An 18,603-nucleotide genomic window follows, 5' to 3' on the forward strand; every position below is an offset into this window, starting at 1 on the left:
CATTCATTTACACAATGTGTGTACTCCGAAAGGTTTTGCCCAGCCTAACTGAAGCATGCCACCTTCAGAGTTTCAGTGCTGTAACCAGGACTGTGTTTGTGACCTGTCAGGACTTCACGGTCATCAGTTTGCCCCCTGCAGCCTTTTTGACTGAAAGGACTTGTAATCCAGCCACTAAGCCAAAAAGAATCTTTTCACTGAAAATGGATATCTGAGTCAGGAATGATGGATATAGTTTCTGCTAAAAGAGACAGAACAGCTAATGGCCTCCTGTTTTGAATCTGTTTGACTTGACATTCCATTGCTTTTCATTGTTCTCCTTGCAAAAAAAAGTGGCGCCTATTTATCCATCAGTCCATTTTCTTTTCAGGGAATAGGAAAGAAAATTCTAAAGCATTTCTTGTTTTCCATTGTGTGGCACTTTAGAAGAAAACTATCAAGGACCAGTGATTCCTTGAAAACCAGAAAAATAAAGGAACATGTTCTCTTTTCCTTTATCTTTGAACTGGGCATTAAGTCTCTGTACAATGAGAGTGATTTTGAAAGCATTCTTTTCTATAATGTCAGTCTGTCAATTAAAATACATTATTCACTCTATGATGACAAGATTAGAACATTTATATTCAGATGGCTTTTAAAAGAAAATTAGGAGGTGATAAAACTCCCTTGAGGTTTTTGACATTAGACTTGGACTGAATTAAATGAATTATGCTTCAGTTTCTTACTGTTCTAATGATTGAAGTGCTCAGCATTGATTTTGTGTAGGTTGGCTATTGTTTTCTTATGAATTTCTGTTTTATATAATAAGTAGACTTGCTCTAGATACTCTCATCATATTCTTGATAAGATTATTCAGACTATTTTTCTTCTCTAAATATATATATATATGTAAAGAAACTTATTGTCCCTTAGACATTTGAATGATCTTATTTCTCTTCAGTTGATAAGTTTCAGTAATGCTGCTGAACTGGACAAATAATGTGAGTATGGAATTCCTGAGGATCTGTAAGCATTTCTCGAGTTAAAACAAAGCTTTAGTGGACACTCAGGAGACTTATTTTCAAATCTTAAAATACATTCATAGGAAAGAAATACAGAGAAGATACACTTCAGCTAAACAACAGTGTTTTTAGTCTTCTCTAACTGAGCCTTGGCTTAAAATTTCTAGGTGAAATTAGTGGCTCTGCTGAACGGGGCTCTACTTTTAGATATAAAGTAACAGCAGAACTAGGTTTCTTTATTCCAGGCCTATATCTAATTTTGAACCTTAATATTACATCTTTTCAGAGCCTTGAAAACACAAAGAAATCTTGATGGAAAATGAAAATAGATCCTTATGTTGTATTCTAATCTGGTTAAACCGTCTTCAGGAAGGTTAGCTGCATAAGCTGTAGGTTGGTTTTGTGTGACCTTCACACATCCTAACACACGGGAGGCAAATGTAACCAAACAGCAAGATCAAGAAAGACTATATATAGGTCCGTGCTAGTGACTTTTGTCAATGTACTCATTGGCTTGACTCAAGAACCCTGGAACTAAAGTATCTATTTCCTAGAGCATTACCAAGACCTCTTCACCTGGGGAGTGGAGTATAGGGAAGGAAGGGCTTTGTGGGTGTCCTGGAAGCTGTCGATAATGTTTCTTCTTACGCATCTGTGAAAGGTGCTATAGTAAGAGGAACTTAGCTTGGAGAACCCCTGGTCTTGCATTCAGTTAAGGGGTTTGTCAATAATGGGGCTGAACATCCTTAAGTTAGTTAACTTTTGTGTTCTTACTATTAAATATTCATAATTTAGCTTTGTTTTAGGATTGTTGTGAGAATTAAATATATCAAATATCACCTAGGAATGCAAAGTTGGTTCAGCACTCAAAAATAAATTATTATAATTTATGACACTAACAGACTTGATGAGAAAACTACATGATATGTCAATAGATGCAGAAGCAAACATTCAACATCCATCATGATAAAAACTTCAGCAACCTCCAAATACAAAATCCCTCCATAGACTTAAGGCATTTATGAAATGCTTCATGAAAGAATGTTGGCTTTCCCCCTAAGATTGTCTGCTTCTGCCACTCTCACTCAATATTGCATTGGAAGTCCTAGAAAATTAAATGAGGATAGAAAAAGAAATTAAAGGTATTCATGGGACAGTAAGAAAGTACACTACCTTCTTTTGCAGACAATATGATAATTTATATAGAAAATTTCAAAGAATCTACAAAGCTGTTCCAGAAAGTAAGTGGTAAGCAAGTTTGCAAGTTGACAGAATACAATGTCAGTGAAAGCAAATCAGTTGCATCCCGTTGGTAAACATCGTTCCCATACTGTACGTGCAGACCCTGTGGCTGGGGCTGAAGCTGTGCTGTGAACAAGGCAAGCACGGCCCATGCGCCTCATGAAACTTCCCTTATAGCTGGAGAGACTGTACATTGAATAATAACTAATAAATAAATAAACACAAACATGGTAAGTCCTGTTAAAACAAAATACTTGTTTCTAAGGGGAGATATAACAAGGGAAATTCACCCATTTGTGGTGGGTTGTTTGACTTGGATATCAGTGAACAAGACACAAAGATAAAAGTAAAAACGAGGGCATTCATTTCTCTTTCAGGACTTTTAAAAGGCATTTTCACCAATTTGCAAACCCCTACATAACTTTGTGCCTTTCTTACAATATTCTGTTTTGCATTATACTTAAGGGGAGTTTTTCTTATTCGTCCTAATATATTTTAATTATATGAGATAAATTTTGATTTTGCTAGTCACCCTTTCTGAAAAACACTGTGTGTATTATTCACCTTCATCTCCTGCATAGAGTCTTGCACACAGCCATCAGACTCAAAAGTGCATTAAAGTCAAGAGCTACCTTTCCCAAGTTAACTTATAAGCATCTTAGAGTACTTACAAGTACTCTAGAGTACTTAGAGTATGACCAAAAAAATTAAATTTTATTCTCTAGTGGTTAAAAATATTGCATATGCTGCTTTCTGTGCCCAAAAGTCATGCTGGAAGCCCCTGTGAAGTTATACATCGTGCACATGTAGTGGATAATCTCCGTTTATCCCTCCAGATCCATCCCGCACCGTTTTCTCTCTGCCTGGTGTCCCAGGAAGCAGTGTCTATGGATGACAACAACCAGGTGTTCGCAGGATCTCCAGCTCCTGTTTAACTTTAAACAGATGGAGGCAGCAGCCACAGACCACATGTTGACAGAAGAGAGGTTGGGTATTTTATGTCCCTGGCCCCCATCCTTCATCTGTGGTTTGACAGTGGCTACATTCCTCTACCTAAGCACATAGGTGCTATTATTACTTCCAGGTTCCTGTATCTGCCCCCTCTCCCTCCTGCTCTGCAAGACCAAGGTTGATCAAGTTTTCTGTCCCTTGTTAGTTGAAGAGAGCTTCACTCTCTGAGTTAGCTGTCTCTGTGACACAAAAACTTTGATGTAATAGATGTACTTTTCCTCGTTCAAAGTCAGGAAAAAACTGAAAAGTGAGTGAAGAGCATACTATTGTAAATGAAGTTTCTGAGTACACAAAGAAGTTGCCTGTTGTATTACAAAGAGCAGAGCCCCAGGAATCAGATGCACCATGTTTGTTTCAGCCTCCAGCACTTTCTAATGGGGATCTGAGACAGGTTACTTAAGTTCTTGTGTCTCAGGATTGTCACATGTAAAGTGGAGATGACAAGTCCTGCCAGGATTATTGATAATATGCAGGATGCACCTGGTGCTTTATAGACACTCAGTAAATGTTGCTTTTATCATTAGCATTAATTCCAACATTCATGCAGCAATTAAAAAATGTGGCTTTGAAGAAGATGGAGCCACTGGGATATTGACATGTAAGAAGATAAGAAAAAAATTGTGTCCATTTATGTTTTTTCCCCAAATGCTTATTATTTAGATAAATATGCATTGATTATATCCACTAACACAGAATAGTGTGTGTGGATTTTATAAAATTAAATGGCATCCTGAGACACCACCTACTCTCAGCACATCCATTCTAAATACTTCTGATGAAGGCGTGAGGTTTTACTAAAGCACATAATTCTTCTTAAGAATATAACAAGAGGCAAACAGATATATTTGCTATTTTCAAAATTTCCTTCCTGGGGACATAATATAAAATTTATTAGGTAATAATATCATTTTATTTTACTAAAATATTCCAAAGTTTTTCTAACCAATTGGTAGAATTTTTGAAGTTTATTCTATTAAAAAACTTTTTTTTTTACTTTCACTTGAATCCTTAGGACGAGTTATTTTTCTAGAAGATAAATTTTACCAAAAGAATGGTCTTTTGAAAAATGTATGTTTTACATTGAGATTAAATTTCTTTACTGCTTGATTTTCTTTTTGAAGTTCTCTAAAGATCTATTTTTTTCCAATTAAAACTCCATACCACCTTAAAACTCATCGAGTTATACGGTATCTCAATAGCAACTTTTTCTCTTTTGATGTCTGATGCCTTATGTGAATGTATTTCTAAAAATATTGTTTTACAGCTATACCTCTTAGATCTTTACATATTCCCAAGTGATATCATCATTCCATTAGATCCTTTCAAATATGTGAGCATTTGTGAAGTGCTTGGAACAGTTGGAAGTGGTACTAATTGTTATTTTAGAAAAATCTGTCCTAAGTATAAGAAATGACAGATTTTCTACAGTTCTACAGGTTTACCCTTGAACTCAAGAGTGACATATGCTTCCTAAAACTGACATGTTACTATAGTCTTGTCTAGTTATTAACTTTCAATGTGTAGTTATCAAATATTATTTACCACGTAAAACCATATGATGAAGGAAATGGAACTTTGGAACATAGAAGAAAAAGGCCTGATTTTTGCTCTGGGGGGCATTAATGTCAATCATGCCAAGCAAAGAGCAGAACAGATTGTTATGACAAACAGAATGTGATGGCCGTTGATGTGAAACTTTGCAAGAAACTTTGTACTCTTTAGACACAAGATATCTGACTTTTGGTTTTGATTATGTTGACTACCAGCAAAGACTATCTCTATCATATCTTTGGAAACAATAGTTCAGAAAATGGGGGAACTGCCTTTGCATTAGGGATACAGGGGATGCCGAGTAATAGGGAGGCCATTTGTTTCATCTTCATCATTATTCTCTCAATTTTCATTGTGTTCATTTGACAAATATTTTCAGCAGTTATGTGTTTATATAGTGTTTTCTACAGACTTTCTTACCTGTATACTAATTCCTTTGAAAAATGTGTTAAACCCAAGAATTATACGTAGTAAAGTGTAGGAAAAGGAATATATCACAAAGACTCGGTTCCGATGACCTTCACAGGTAAGACTACAGTGGTGCCGCCATCTGGCTCCTCTAGGAGGTCTCCTTGGGTGGTTTTAGAATGGCTAATGAACATTTTTTACTGTTTTTTAATAAAAAGATCTGCTTTCCATGTGAGTGAGAGCCATTTTACACCCAACACCGAGTTAAGGCCTGGCTCAGAGGAAGAACTCAAGAATTGTTTGAAATCATTGAATAAATGATGGGAAATGGAATGAGCAAAAATCAATGTTAAAAATATTAATTGATACTTATTTTATGTAACTCAGTCACATACATTGTTAACTCATAGTAGGTTTTTATTATCCATATCTGTTATTTTATAGAGGAGTTTGCAATAGAAGAAATACAGTTTGATGGATGATGGGAAGACATTCCTTTTGTCATCAAAATATATTCCTCAGTTCACTAAAATTATGGATATAGAATTATTAGAGAGCCTGAGGTTTACTTTAGCCCTATGGTATTTACACACAGAGCACTCTGCTTAAAATTTGTGTGCTTTTTATGCCAAGCCAAGTGATAGTAACAAACCATCTGGGAATGGGTTCACAAGGAGCCACGGAACTTTCTGGAAAGATCAAAGGCTTTGGAGCCAATAGCTGTAGCGTTAACATTCAGTTCTGCTGGTTGCTAGATTCATGACCTTCAGTAGATTTTCACCTGTTCCCTGTTTCGTCTGAAATCCCATCTGGGGTGGGCATTCTTTGCTATAGCAGACAGTTACTGGGGCTCCCAACTTCAGAGTCAGAGTCCTGCTGAGGGGCATTCTTCCAGCAAATCAGCCTTCACTGCATGAGGGGAGGGGCTGTTTCACTAAGTCCAGGAATGCTCTCTCTGGACCTCTACCTGCCCGCCGGTTTTTGTTCTGCACTATGCTCTCCCTTTCAGGTCTCTTAGTCACCATCATAGCAGTGTGCATGTGTTTAAGGGAGGCTAAGGTATATAAAGAAAGCCTTCATTTATTAATAGTAGTTAAGCTTCATTTATTAAGCTCCCTAAGGGAACTTAAACATTTATTTCTTTAAAACACAGTGAAACTCCAAACTGAAAGAGGAACCGTTTATTTCTCAGAACTGTTTGACAACGATCTCTGATACAAACAAAACTAATCCAACAAATTCTAATTCCTAAATGGTGTCTTTTAAGAGTAGTTTTCAGAAGCAGCTGTTATATGAATAAAAGTTATTTTTTTAATTTCTACTGAATATTTCTGATAAGTAACACTCACCTATTTGGATTTTTAGGTATGAATATAAGCAAGAGTGAGATAGCAAAAGAAACTTCATTGAAACCATCTCGGAGGTCCCTGCCATGCCTGACCCAGGGCTATGCTTACTCCAAGAGCCTGAGCCAGTCCACCTCACTCTTCCAGGCGGCAGAGAGTGAGTCTCAGGCTCCCACGTCTATGACCTCCATCTCCCCTGACAAAGGAGAGCAGGGTGAGCTCCATTTTCTTGTTCAACTTATACAGACTAAGTTTTTTTCCAAACAATTCCTTCTACTTTTTTCCTTCCTCCATTTCCCTAGTATGTATAAAATCTTTAGGAAGGAGGCTGGCATAGGAAAAACAGTACCGTGTGTGAGTTAGGTGAAAGGCTATGTGTTGGCCAGAGGTGTCTTCAATTCTGTCTTACCTTGAGGCAGCCAAGCCCGTGTGAACCTGGACCTAAAGACTGCAATTTGCAGGGGAAGCTGGACCAACATATCTGAATTGTTGGCTCACTATCATTGATGTGAAAATTTACAAGTAGTAATTGAGTAAGATATGTCATCAATAATAAACACAATTTCCTAAAAAGACCAAAGTCTGTAAATGATATTGACAATAAAGCAGGGAAGAAGAATTGGTTGCACAAAGATGTGGTTGGACACATACTGATAGTCAAACATGGGCATGTAAGCCTCAGATAAATACAAGTGCTGAAATATGAGGTGTACGTAAGAGCCAGCTGGATGCCACATTAAAGAGACTTGGTGGCTGCCCTCAGGCACTCCTCTGCACACAGATCTGCCAATCTGAGACACACCATCATGTTCATAGGAGTCAGGAGTCCAAATACAACCAGGCCAGCATGTCATTGAGTGGAGAGAGTGTACTTTTATTTTCCCATCTCTTTCTGAGAGGCTTGGGCCTTATTTGATTGTATTTCCTTATAATTCCCTAGGGTTGGTTCTTCCCTTGGGTAACTTGAATATACCAAGATTATCTTTTCAATAATATTGTGAAATCACTACCTATTATAAAATTACCTATTATAATTCCCTAGGGTTGGTTCTTCCCTTGGGTAACTTGAATATACCAAGATTATCTTTTCAATAATATTGTGAAATCACTACCTATTATGTCCAATGACATCCATGTCCAACAAGGAAAGTGGCTAATTGTTCAAGAGGGTGAAGGTATTGTAAAACACAGCACCGATGTTAATTTTAAATAACTAATTCCAATTCATTAACTTAAAAATTATTTATGTTTGACTATCATTTAGACTATAGTCACTATGGTCATTTTTTAACTGTTATGTTTTTATTTCTCAAATCTATCAATTGTCCTTTTCTTTGGTTCAGTTAATGCCGAGGAGGATAAAAAAGACTCTGTACTCAAGTGCTCTTTTGCTGACCTCAGTGATTTTTGCTTAGGTGAGTTGATTTCTAATATTCCCTTTATATTGTTCCCCTTCTTAAAGGTAAGCTGTCTTCTTCAAACCTGGAATATTATGTTTTTAGAAAAAAAATTCATGTTTGGTCCTTAATATATGTTGGGTGAGTATAATATTCTGAGGTTAAATTATGAAGGTATTTTATATTGTTTGACATGTAAACAATATTTATAAACTTGTAATGAATAACAATCCCATAACTGAAGAAAAAGAATAATTTCTGCGGTTTTTCTCTTGGAAATTGTTTACAGTTCTCCATGAATAAGTACATTTATATTACTATGTCTAGTATTTATCAAATTTCAGCATTATCTGTTGATTTCCTGTTGTGCTGGATGAAGGTTTATCTCATATAACCTTTCAATTTTTCATAGTTATATTGCCATTTTAAATTTAAACCTCTCTACTGACTAAATTTATTACTGTAAATAGTGCATTTGCACCTTTTTATCATATCCAATCACATTTCAACAGTATATCTTGACTCCTCACTTGGTAGATATATTATGGCTGTGAAAATGGTGCTTCCTGCAGATGTAGTATAGTACAGCTCCAAGTTGCTATGACCTCTGTGCCTCTCTCGAATATTCCTAGAGTCAAGGTTAGATCAATTCCCTTTCTAGCCCTCCTTAAGTAGTCAGAATCATACATTATACTTACTTCATTGTTTCTACCACTATCTTTTGTTAGTTTTGTTTTCCTAGACTATCTGACATTGTTTTCTTCTTGGGGGAACAAAAGTATTCCTTTTTCCAAATATTTACATTATGTTTCAGTTTCTTGTTTTTATATCCATCATCTCAATCTTCTCCTTTAAGAAATTCTTGGTTACATTGACTTTTCTTTGGAGTACAGGATAATTCCAGTTTCTGATGTCACACTTATTGTTTGCTAGTTTTCGTTCTCATTTTGTTTTCAGATTATATCCTTAAGCTCTGAAAGTTGATGTGATGTGCAAACATTCTAAGTGATTGTATATCTGAAATGACTTCAGTTAGCTCTTGCTACCGATTGGTATTTGCTTGGCCATAAAATTCTAGATTAAAAATCTTTTTTCTTAAAGTTAGAGACTCATCGAGCATCTGTTGTTACTGCTGTTTTTATCTTATTTCTTTGCAATTGATAGTTTTCTCCTCTACGTACATTTTTGTTATCTTTGCTTTTTGTGCTATAAAACTCTACAGCACAATGAGGAAGAGTGTGTGTGTGTGTGTGTGTGTGTGTACACATGTGTGTGTTTTAATCCGTCCTGCTATAGAGGTTGTATGTCCCTTCAGTTTGCCTCAGAGCTCCTTTTCGCTTTTGTATGATTTGCCAACAAGTGTGTCCCTTTGTTTTTTCCTTCCTCTCTTTCTGGAGGTCCAGTTAAAAGTTAAACATTTCCTTTTATCCTGTGGTTTTGATTTTCGTCTTGCATCTGGGAGATTTCCTAAATTTTTCTTCCAAATATCTTTATACATGTGTTGGGGAGGAGGGTGGTATAAAATCATGTATGTTATTTGATTTCCAAGATTTTTTTATATTCTTAGAATGTAACTTTTAGAGCATGCTATTTTAGGAACAGATCTCTAATCTCTCCAGTGCTATTTGTGATTGTCTTAAGTTTTTCTTTGCTCTTTAAATTTTAGCCTCTTTTTTCAAGGATCAGTTTGTCTGCTTATTTAAATTAGTTGTTCTCTTTTAGGCTATAGAATTTACTAAAATTCATGCTCTTTAGTTGCCTGTTTCCATTTAAGATGAAAAGAACAGGAAGGCTGACTCAGTGTTTTGGATATATGGAGATGTCCTGGAAACTGACAGACTTAACTTTTGAGTGAATGGCTAAGAAGCGACTACACAGATGACGACCCAATGTCAGATTGAGAACCTTACTGTAAAGTGGCAATTTCCACATTAACTGCTCTCTCTCTCTTTGAATTTCTTTAGAGGAAAGGTTGGTTTCTGCATGGGCTCTTGTCAGATTTTCAGTTTTCTTCATGTTTTCATCATGCGTCCTCACTCCCGGCCCCTATAGATATTGCCAGTTTGAGTCCAGACACCTCTAGGATTTGACTGAGGACAAATGCTCCTCCTGTTGCTGCGCAAACTCTTGGCTGAGCTACTCCCTCCGCCCGCACTCGCCCGTCAGAATTTTTTCTCTAGAAAAGTGTTGTATGCTTTTACTTTTTAAAAGTTATTTTAATGTCATGTCAATGAAGTCTTTAGAGGAAGGAACAATAAACAAATTTAAAATATACTCAGCTGTTTTCAACTCTGCTTCTCTATCAACAGGTTGGTAAATGGCTCTTTGATGAGTTGTTTTACTGTATGGAACAAATGAGTAAACGTGTAGAACATTTCTTTCAAGGACATTTATTTTTACATCTAAAAATCTGTTCCAAGATATATAAAAAAATTAAAAAAAACATACTTCTTTTCTCACAGCTTTGTTTATAGTAATTATCAAACTTAGAAATGGAAGCAAATTGATTATTCTAATAGGGGTATAGTTAAAATAATTGTAAAATATCTACTTGCTAGAGTATCACGTAGATGTTAACAAATTTATTGAACATTTAGTGTATGTTGATAGAGGGGAAAATAACTTAAGTATAAGTGTAGACCTCTTATTTTAATTACTAATTTTAAATGTATTGGAAAAGAACTAGAAAGAAATATGTCAGTATGCTAGCTAATGGAATTTTCACATGGGGTGATTATTTGTGGTTGTTATATTCTTCTTGCTGTTTGTTTTTTCTTTCTTTGTTTCTCTAGACAACATCTAAAATATTATAGATAAGAATGCATAAAAATATTTACATTAAAATTTTTTGATAAGTAGAAAAATGCTCATATTTTAATCAAAATATCACACATATCTATAAATAGTTTTCCAAAACTGAAATTTGGAAATAATTGATAGTTATCTGGTATTTGTAATATTGATACTGAAAGATACTCTCCTGATACTCCCATTAGTTTATTTTCCCTATAACAATGACAAGCTTACTCAGCTGCCTCTTGGTCCTTTCTCTGTTATCACATAAGGTTTTCTTTAGTTGAGCAAGACATACATTAAAACCTGTCACTCACTGGGCTTGCCTATGATCAATGCCTTTGAACTAGGCCTTTTCTTATTCACAAATTGAACACAAATAAAATGACAGATTTTATCAAAAAGTGATAATAATCTTCCCTCCAAACTTATTTTACAACATTGGAATGACTTTATTTATAACCTGCTTAAATCACGTTCTCATTAGTGAACGCATTGGTGGCCCGGCTCCATCGCCTACACCAGGGTTCTCAGCCTGGTCCACATTCAGGTCACCTGGGAGCTTTTAGAACTCCCTGGGTCCCAGCTCCGGAGAATCAGTTTTAAATGGTTTGGAGAATGCAACTGATACCTGTCGTCTTAAGTATTCCCCAGGTAAATATTACACGTAGCCAGGGTTAAACATTTGTAGCATAAAACACATATCTTGATTTCTCTATGAGGACATTGTTAAGGTACCTTTTTACAATTTTTAACAAAGGAAATTAGTCATGTTTCTTATAATACACTTTTTTGTGTGTATGTGTCAGAGAAGCAGTGCAGGCTTATTAAGTTTCCTAATTAAAGGAAGACAACCACCAGCAGATTCACTTCATTTAAAATGTCAAAAGGAACATTTAATCAGAACAAATACATTCAGAATACAAAGGTCTTTCCTACAGTAATTAATTCTGAAAGAGGTTACTATTGTTAGTTACTTTCTGGTATAAAAAAAAAAAAGAACGAAAACCTTGTCCAGAATGTGCATAGAAGCGGTGGAGTGTACATGTTACCGTCACTAGTAATTCTCCCGTGTTGGTGCTCGTTAATGGCCGGGCAGTCATTCCAGTGGAGCAGACCTGTGTATTCTGTCCCAGGCTTCTCGTTTTTCACAACTTGCCATCACAAATATTACCGTTTTCTCCAAATGCTTAATATAATTGGATGCCCTACCTTCATTTTTCCCCTTAATTCTAGTACAATGTATCTCAGTCATTTGACACATGACTTGCACTTATGTCTCTCCAGGGATTATATCTCGTACTCAATAGTTTAGCACTTCCCAGCATCATTCTATCATTTATTCAGTTTAGAGAACTATCACAGCTTTTTAAGGATTTAAAACATGTACATATGATGTGTTCTTTTTTATAATGAATGTGAGAATGAAGCTGTAGCTGACTGTATTTATCACCAAACTGACTGATGTAGCCAATTAATGGCTTTTCTTTTTTACAGTGCACTACTTTGAACTGCCAATGAAAATATTAATGCTATGGCAGAATGAACTATAGGTCTTCAGCATTTCATTGAGGATTAATATTTCTCATTGTTCAAAATTAGAGCTCTAGAGGAAAGATTGTTCATAATTTATTGGTTCAGAGCTGGAATTTCCACTGTGATTGTACAAGAAGATTTGTAGTCTGCTGTTTTCCCAGCCAGCCGGTGGTCAAATCTCCACTCTTGTACCTATTAGCTGTGTGACTATGGCATATTATTAACCTCCCCAAGCCTCTCTAATTTCATTTGTAAATTGGAATTAATTATTCATACTTTGAAAGATTATAGAATTAAATGAAGAGGCATAGCTTCATCATAGCTCCTAGCAAGAACCTCATCATAGAGGTTCAACAAATATCTGTTCATTGCTTTACGCAGTAAGTAAGCTTATCCTTCAACACCAAATTCTGCTAGTCTCAGAGATATCTTCACTAACCAGCTGTTCCTATTTTAACCAAAATGTGATTCTTATGGCAGAGTGGAATAACAATAATTTACTGAACTTTTACTACACAACTCTCTACGTTCATTATCTCAATTCTCATAACAGTCTTTTTGGTCAGGTACTATTATCTGCCTTCTTCTTACAGAAGAAGAACCCGATTCACTAAGAAATAAAATAATTTGCAAATGCCTTATAGCCAAGGGAGAACTGAGATTCTAACTCAGGAAGTGTGTTAGTGCCTACCTTCTCTCTTACCACAATAGGAACCAAGCCTGGTAAGGCGAAAAGTGGTCAGTGACATGCACAGGGCACTAGCCCTGCAAGATGTTAATAAGTACCAGGATCAGAGCAGTGAAAGATGGACTGAGGGGTCACATTGTATGGTAAAATATATCCTGGAGATAATCTATTAAAAGGAGCTAATCAGGTTGAGAGGTTTAGAATTTTGTTTGTTCTTTTTATTATCATTTCTGAGTCTTTATTTCTGCTTTTCATAGAGCAGCTCACAAAGCCAGGGAACCATGTCACCCCATATTCCCAGTCACAGAGACACAAACACACTCATATACTCATACAGACACTCACAATCATCTGGAAAGTGTTGATCCATGTGACAATGAATTTGAATCTTTGGTGTGACAATAATCTTGCCCATCAATCCTAGAAACCTTGCTACTGTGTATCACCCACCCTTTTTTCTTGTTAGAATGCTAGAAAATAACCAGGACAGAGAAATTCATGTAACCCATGTTTGATTCTGTCCATACCCATGGTGCCATAAAATCAGGTAACTTTGAAATGAAGTAAATAGAACTCATTAAAACCAACATAATTTGAGTCCAACCAAGCAATATCTGTCATCTAATCCAGTGAAATAACATTTTGCTACTGTTATGAAACAACTTCCTCAGGAAGTGGTTTATATTAGACAGTTAAGACATTTGTTTGTTTTCTATAACTGTAATAATCTAGATTGGTGAAGTTTTCACTGGTCTTAAAACAGTTATGATCAAATGAGTACATGGTAATTCTGCTTTTGTTTTATAGTATTGGATAATTTCCACTGATTTTATTACTTTCACCAAAAATATTTCTTATGAATTTGGTATAACAAAGACTATCTACTAATGTCAGTCTATTTAGGAATTATAGAAATAAGGGAATTGCACTGAAATAACACACTGTTTTCCAGTTACGACTGCCTTACAGCCACTGTAAATCTTTTCAATTATTTATTAAATACATTAAATAAGTTGTCTGGGGTCAATTCTGAAATTATATCTAGATTATGACACTGCTCATCACTTTCTGCTACAAGTGCTATCCCCACTGCTACACCCTGGGCCAGCCTGCCTCCAGCTCTTGGTAGAGACAGTGTAACACAGCAAGTCCTTATTGGTCTCTGCTCCAGCTCCTGCCTCCTGGTAGTCCGCTCTACACACAGCAGTTACAGGAAGCTTTAGTAAAAGGAAAATTAAATCTCATTATTTCTCTACTCAGATCCCTCCATATTTCCCATTACATTTAAAATGTAAACTCCTTACTGTGGCTTCTGAGATCTTACAAGATATCTGGGCCTGGCCCCTCTAGGCCATTTCCTAATGCTTCCTTTTACTTAGAATGCTACAGCCAATCCCAATTTTTTTATTCCTTGTTCAGAGTACATTTTCTCTTATCCCAGGGCCCCACACTGATAGAAATAAAATTCATACAAGCTTGACTTTGTGTCTCCTAATCTTGATTTATTTTTATCCATAATATGTAAGTATTATCATGTGATTTATTGAAATTATGCAATTTATTTTTCTCCCTCTTTCTGTGCCTAGAGGACAGAGACTTTGTCAATTTCATTGATGCCTGTAGCCCAGCATCAAGAACAGTACATGGCATGTAGTAGGTGCTCAAGGAATATTTTAGGATCAGTGAAAGGACAGATGAATGGATGAAAGATAAAGGGGCTACTGGCACACATACCTTTGGAGAGTCTGCTGTAGAATGCATTACCTTGAGATCTATGATGTTATTCATCACTGTGATTTTTCTCACCTGTTAGGAATCAGTACTTTCTTATTTTTCTCACTCAGGACCTAATTTAATTATGTTCCTTATTTTCACTAAAATTTGTAGAAAAACCCTTTTTGTAGAGCATTTAAAGACCCAATAATGATCACTGTTAAGAAGTAGCAGAATGCTTTTTTTAACATTGTTGTTACCTGAATCCTTCCTAATACTCAAAGTCATTTAGATGCTTCCTCCTTTCTGTTATCATGGCACTTTGGATATGACTTTATTTACACTCAGTTCACTAAGTGATAATAAGTGCTCTTCCTACCTGTCTTATTCATATTGCCTAGCAGATACTATCTATTCAAGGATAGCTGGATAATGATGACTGGGTGAATGTTTGGAAGGATGCATGTGGATAGATTTAAACAGTGACACAGTGGAAAGCAGTTTATCTGCAGGATGTGTTTAGTGGTGGGGTTTACCAAGTTTACCTCCTCTCTGTGACTGGCTAGTGTCAGGACTTTAGAACAAGGACCTTGTTAGGGAGAAGTTGGCAACAAAGGAACTATAAAGAATAAACCTGCATCTTCATGATCACATTTTAACCACTGAGTGATCCATGAATGGACCATTAGAATTATTCCTTACAAGAGACTTTGGTGAAATAATAGTTTTAAACATTATGGAATATATTAGCAGTCCAAAGATACAGTTTCAGCTACTAGCTCTATTGCTAACTACACACTATCTACACACAGTTTCCTGACGTGTGATATCAATAATATGGTTTGATTCCTTATTATAATGTAAGCAGAGCTTGTTTGAGCAGAACTGAATTAGGATGTTTTCTTAGATGCAAATAAGAGAATATATGTTGGAGGTAAAATGTAAATTATAAACTATGACCATAATCTTAGGCTATTATGATTATTATTTTAATCTTCAGCCTCAACTACTCTGGCAGCTCTGAAACACACTATCAATAGCAACAGGAAAGTTGCAGAATTACGTGTAAATGTAGGCCAACTAATAAGATCACTCATGCATATTTAACATTGTCCAAAAGTTACCTCATCCATTTCCAGATGCTCCAGCAGTTATAATATAATGTAACAAAGGAATGAAATAAATGGCATTGTACTAAGAAAGAGTGATTGAGCTGTAATAATTTGGCTATTAAAATTACACTTCCAGAGATGGGCCTAAGTTTCACGTTGCAAACATAATGGCCTGCTATACTGATTGGTCCCCTTGAGCTTTGAGCTGATGCTGGTTCACAAACAAAATTTAGAAGACCTAATGGATTCCCACTCAAACCAAGTTTTCATCATAAAGCATATTATTGATGAATGTAAAAGGGAGTTATAGTGAAATTTTAAATTGTTTCTTGGTATACTAAAGGTAATTACTTTGTGTCCTATCCTTCTTAGGCTTTAAAATGGAAGATGTCTTTTTTATTAGTTGTACTTTACGCACTTTGTTTGGTACATTCCTAAACACTAGAATTGTGAATTTAAGGCAAGGCCAAAGAAAAGGAATATATATATTTCTTCAGTACCTAATGTTTTCAAGTCACATATATTGTCCTCCTTACTTCTTGGAACTAGAGGATTTGATATTTACAATTTTCAGATTAAGAAACTATAAACGACCCACTGCCATTAGGCTAATAAATGGCGTAGCCAGGATTTTGACTTGGGTTGCCTGAAATCAATATTAGTTTGCATTCTGCTACATCACGCTCCTGATTACTTTACCATATCTGGCCTTTGCTCAGAAGTTACCACAATTCTCTGTACTGTAATAACATTTTTCACCTTTGGTATTGGCATCTTTCCTCCCTGCTATGTTTTTCTCCAATGCACTGATCGCAAAACATACTTAATATTTCACTTAATTTGTTATATTGTTTTTTTGCTCTTACTTCGATGTTTCATGATGGCAGTGTTCTGTTTGCTTCCAGAACTCCAATTCTTAAAAGGATGCTTTGTATGTCATAGGTGTTTAATAAATAAGTATTGGCTGAATGAAATGTAATTTACCTAAATCTAGGGGAAACATTATAGTTTATTCACAAACATCAGCTTTGAAATCAGATCTTGATGTGTTTCAAGTCAGAATGTACCCCTTGCTGATTTAGTGACTTTGGCATGCTACTTAATTTGCATATGTCTTAGTTTATTATTAAATGTAGGTTAAAAAATGTAACCAAATGCAGGTCCAGCTGCCTGCCATTTTGAAATACAATACTCAAGAAGACAGATGCTGGTATAAATTAAAGAGATTGATTTAAGTATTCGGTCACCTGAAAAGATGGGGGACTCAGTCTTAAAGGCCATCTTAACATCTCAGCACAGGCATGGGTTTTTATAAGAAGGGAGAGGAGAGGCAGAACAGTGAGATCAAGAGAAGGGGGTTGAAAAGTTTTCTACATGAAGACCAGCATAGTCCATTCTGATAAGGACCTCAAAACTGGTCAAGTGATGGTCTTGTGTGCGTCACCCTGGTTTTCATCATCCTGGTTTTACATCATCCTGGTTTTCCTGGTGAAGGTCAGCAAATCTCTCAGATCTCACATGACTGAATGTCTGAATATCAGAACTTTTGAAGTTAGTTACTAGGATTCTCACATAAACATGCTGTTCATCTACAAGCTACATGTTAGTCAGAATCAGCACTTACAGAAACAATGTCAAAAGAGTGATGGGTTGGGTTACTATTCTCCACTATTACGAAAATTATACCCACTTTGTAGACTTGTTGTAAGGATTGAAGAAAATAATGTACATAAAGTTTCTGACTCTTAGTATGTACTCAGTAAATGTTAGCCATTTATCAGTGTTAGCTATATTCATAGGTGAAGGTATAACCCTAAATTCTTAGAGCACTTTAACATAATTAGTAATTAATTATATCCTAAAACATGGTGTGACCTGTTCAATCTTAGTTCATTCCAATGCTAAGAACCTGATATTACTAGCTTTGTATGGCATAACACATTATAGCAGATTTTAAGCTTTACTAATAAAGATATTAATATATGCTTTATAATCAAAATTGTCTTTTTTTCTGTCACAATCCTATGTCAAATGATTGAACTCTTTAAAGCACTATATATAGTTGTCCATGTCAGAATTTGTGTTTAACAGTTTTTTAACAATTTTTAAAAATAACTGTCTCCATAATATTTTCATTTATTTGAAAAAGGTTAAGCATATATGAATCTGTCTGTTTTTTTAATTTGAAGAGATATTATTATCATAGGAAATATAAATTTTGTGAAGTGTGTCAATGGTTCTTACAGCCACCATAGAGATTTTGTGTTTTATATTCTTTTACATTGATTATAGCTTGTTCATTATTTTTTAAAATCTTTCTTGTAATGTATGGTAGCATTTCTTCTATGGTTTCTCAGACTTCTTATACCCTTATGTCAAATTCACATTTATAAAACTTTACAACTTTTTAAGAAAATAAATTCTCAAATGTACACAGCTTTTAATTAGTCAAATAAATGCTCAGAAATCTATTGAATTCTTACAAATACCTATATTTGTATGTACTATCTCTTGATACTGAATTTTTACAAATATCTTTACTTCAAGTTCAAAAAGATGGTTTCCAGTAAAATGTGCATAACTATAATTTTATTTTCAAAAAGTTTAAGTATGTTAAATACCAGAGATGCATTTAACTTTTATGAAAGTTACTCTAGTGTCAGTATTAATTCACTAACAGGCAAACTTCCATGTTATTAATTTTTTTGGCTTACTTGGTGGATGGGTCATAAGATAATTATACTTGGCTGAGCACTAGGAAAATATGAAAAAAGGCAAGATTAGTACACATAAAGAGACAGAAAA

The 18,603-nt window shown here is 35.3% G+C and overlaps 1 protein-coding gene across 8 annotated transcripts in view; it reads left to right on the plus strand.

Annotated features, from left to right (window-relative positions):
* The window catches only part of ANO3 (anoctamin 3), a 304,038-nt gene that overhangs the window by 156,902 nt on the left and 128,533 nt on the right, over nt 1–18,603 (plus strand). For 6 of the 8 annotated variants that reach the window (XM_036029156.1, XM_036029157.1, XM_036029155.1 and 3 more), the window contains 2 exons: nt 6,579–6,773; nt 7,903–7,974. In XM_036029156.1, coding sequence (XP_035885049.1) covers nt 6,579–6,773; nt 7,903–7,974 — 267 coding nt within the window. Of the gene's footprint in view, nt 1–6,578; nt 6,774–7,901; nt 7,975–12,996; nt 13,060–18,577; nt 18,582–18,603 lie in introns of those variants that run through there. The other 2 variants (XM_036029158.1, XM_036029159.1) reach the window with 2 other exon arrangements.

This window comes from Phyllostomus discolor, chromosome 6 (genome assembly GCF_004126475.2).
Source record: "Phyllostomus discolor isolate MPI-MPIP mPhyDis1 chromosome 6, mPhyDis1.pri.v3, whole genome shotgun sequence".
NCBI classification, from domain to species: Eukaryota; Metazoa; Chordata; class Mammalia; order Chiroptera; family Phyllostomidae; genus Phyllostomus; species Phyllostomus discolor.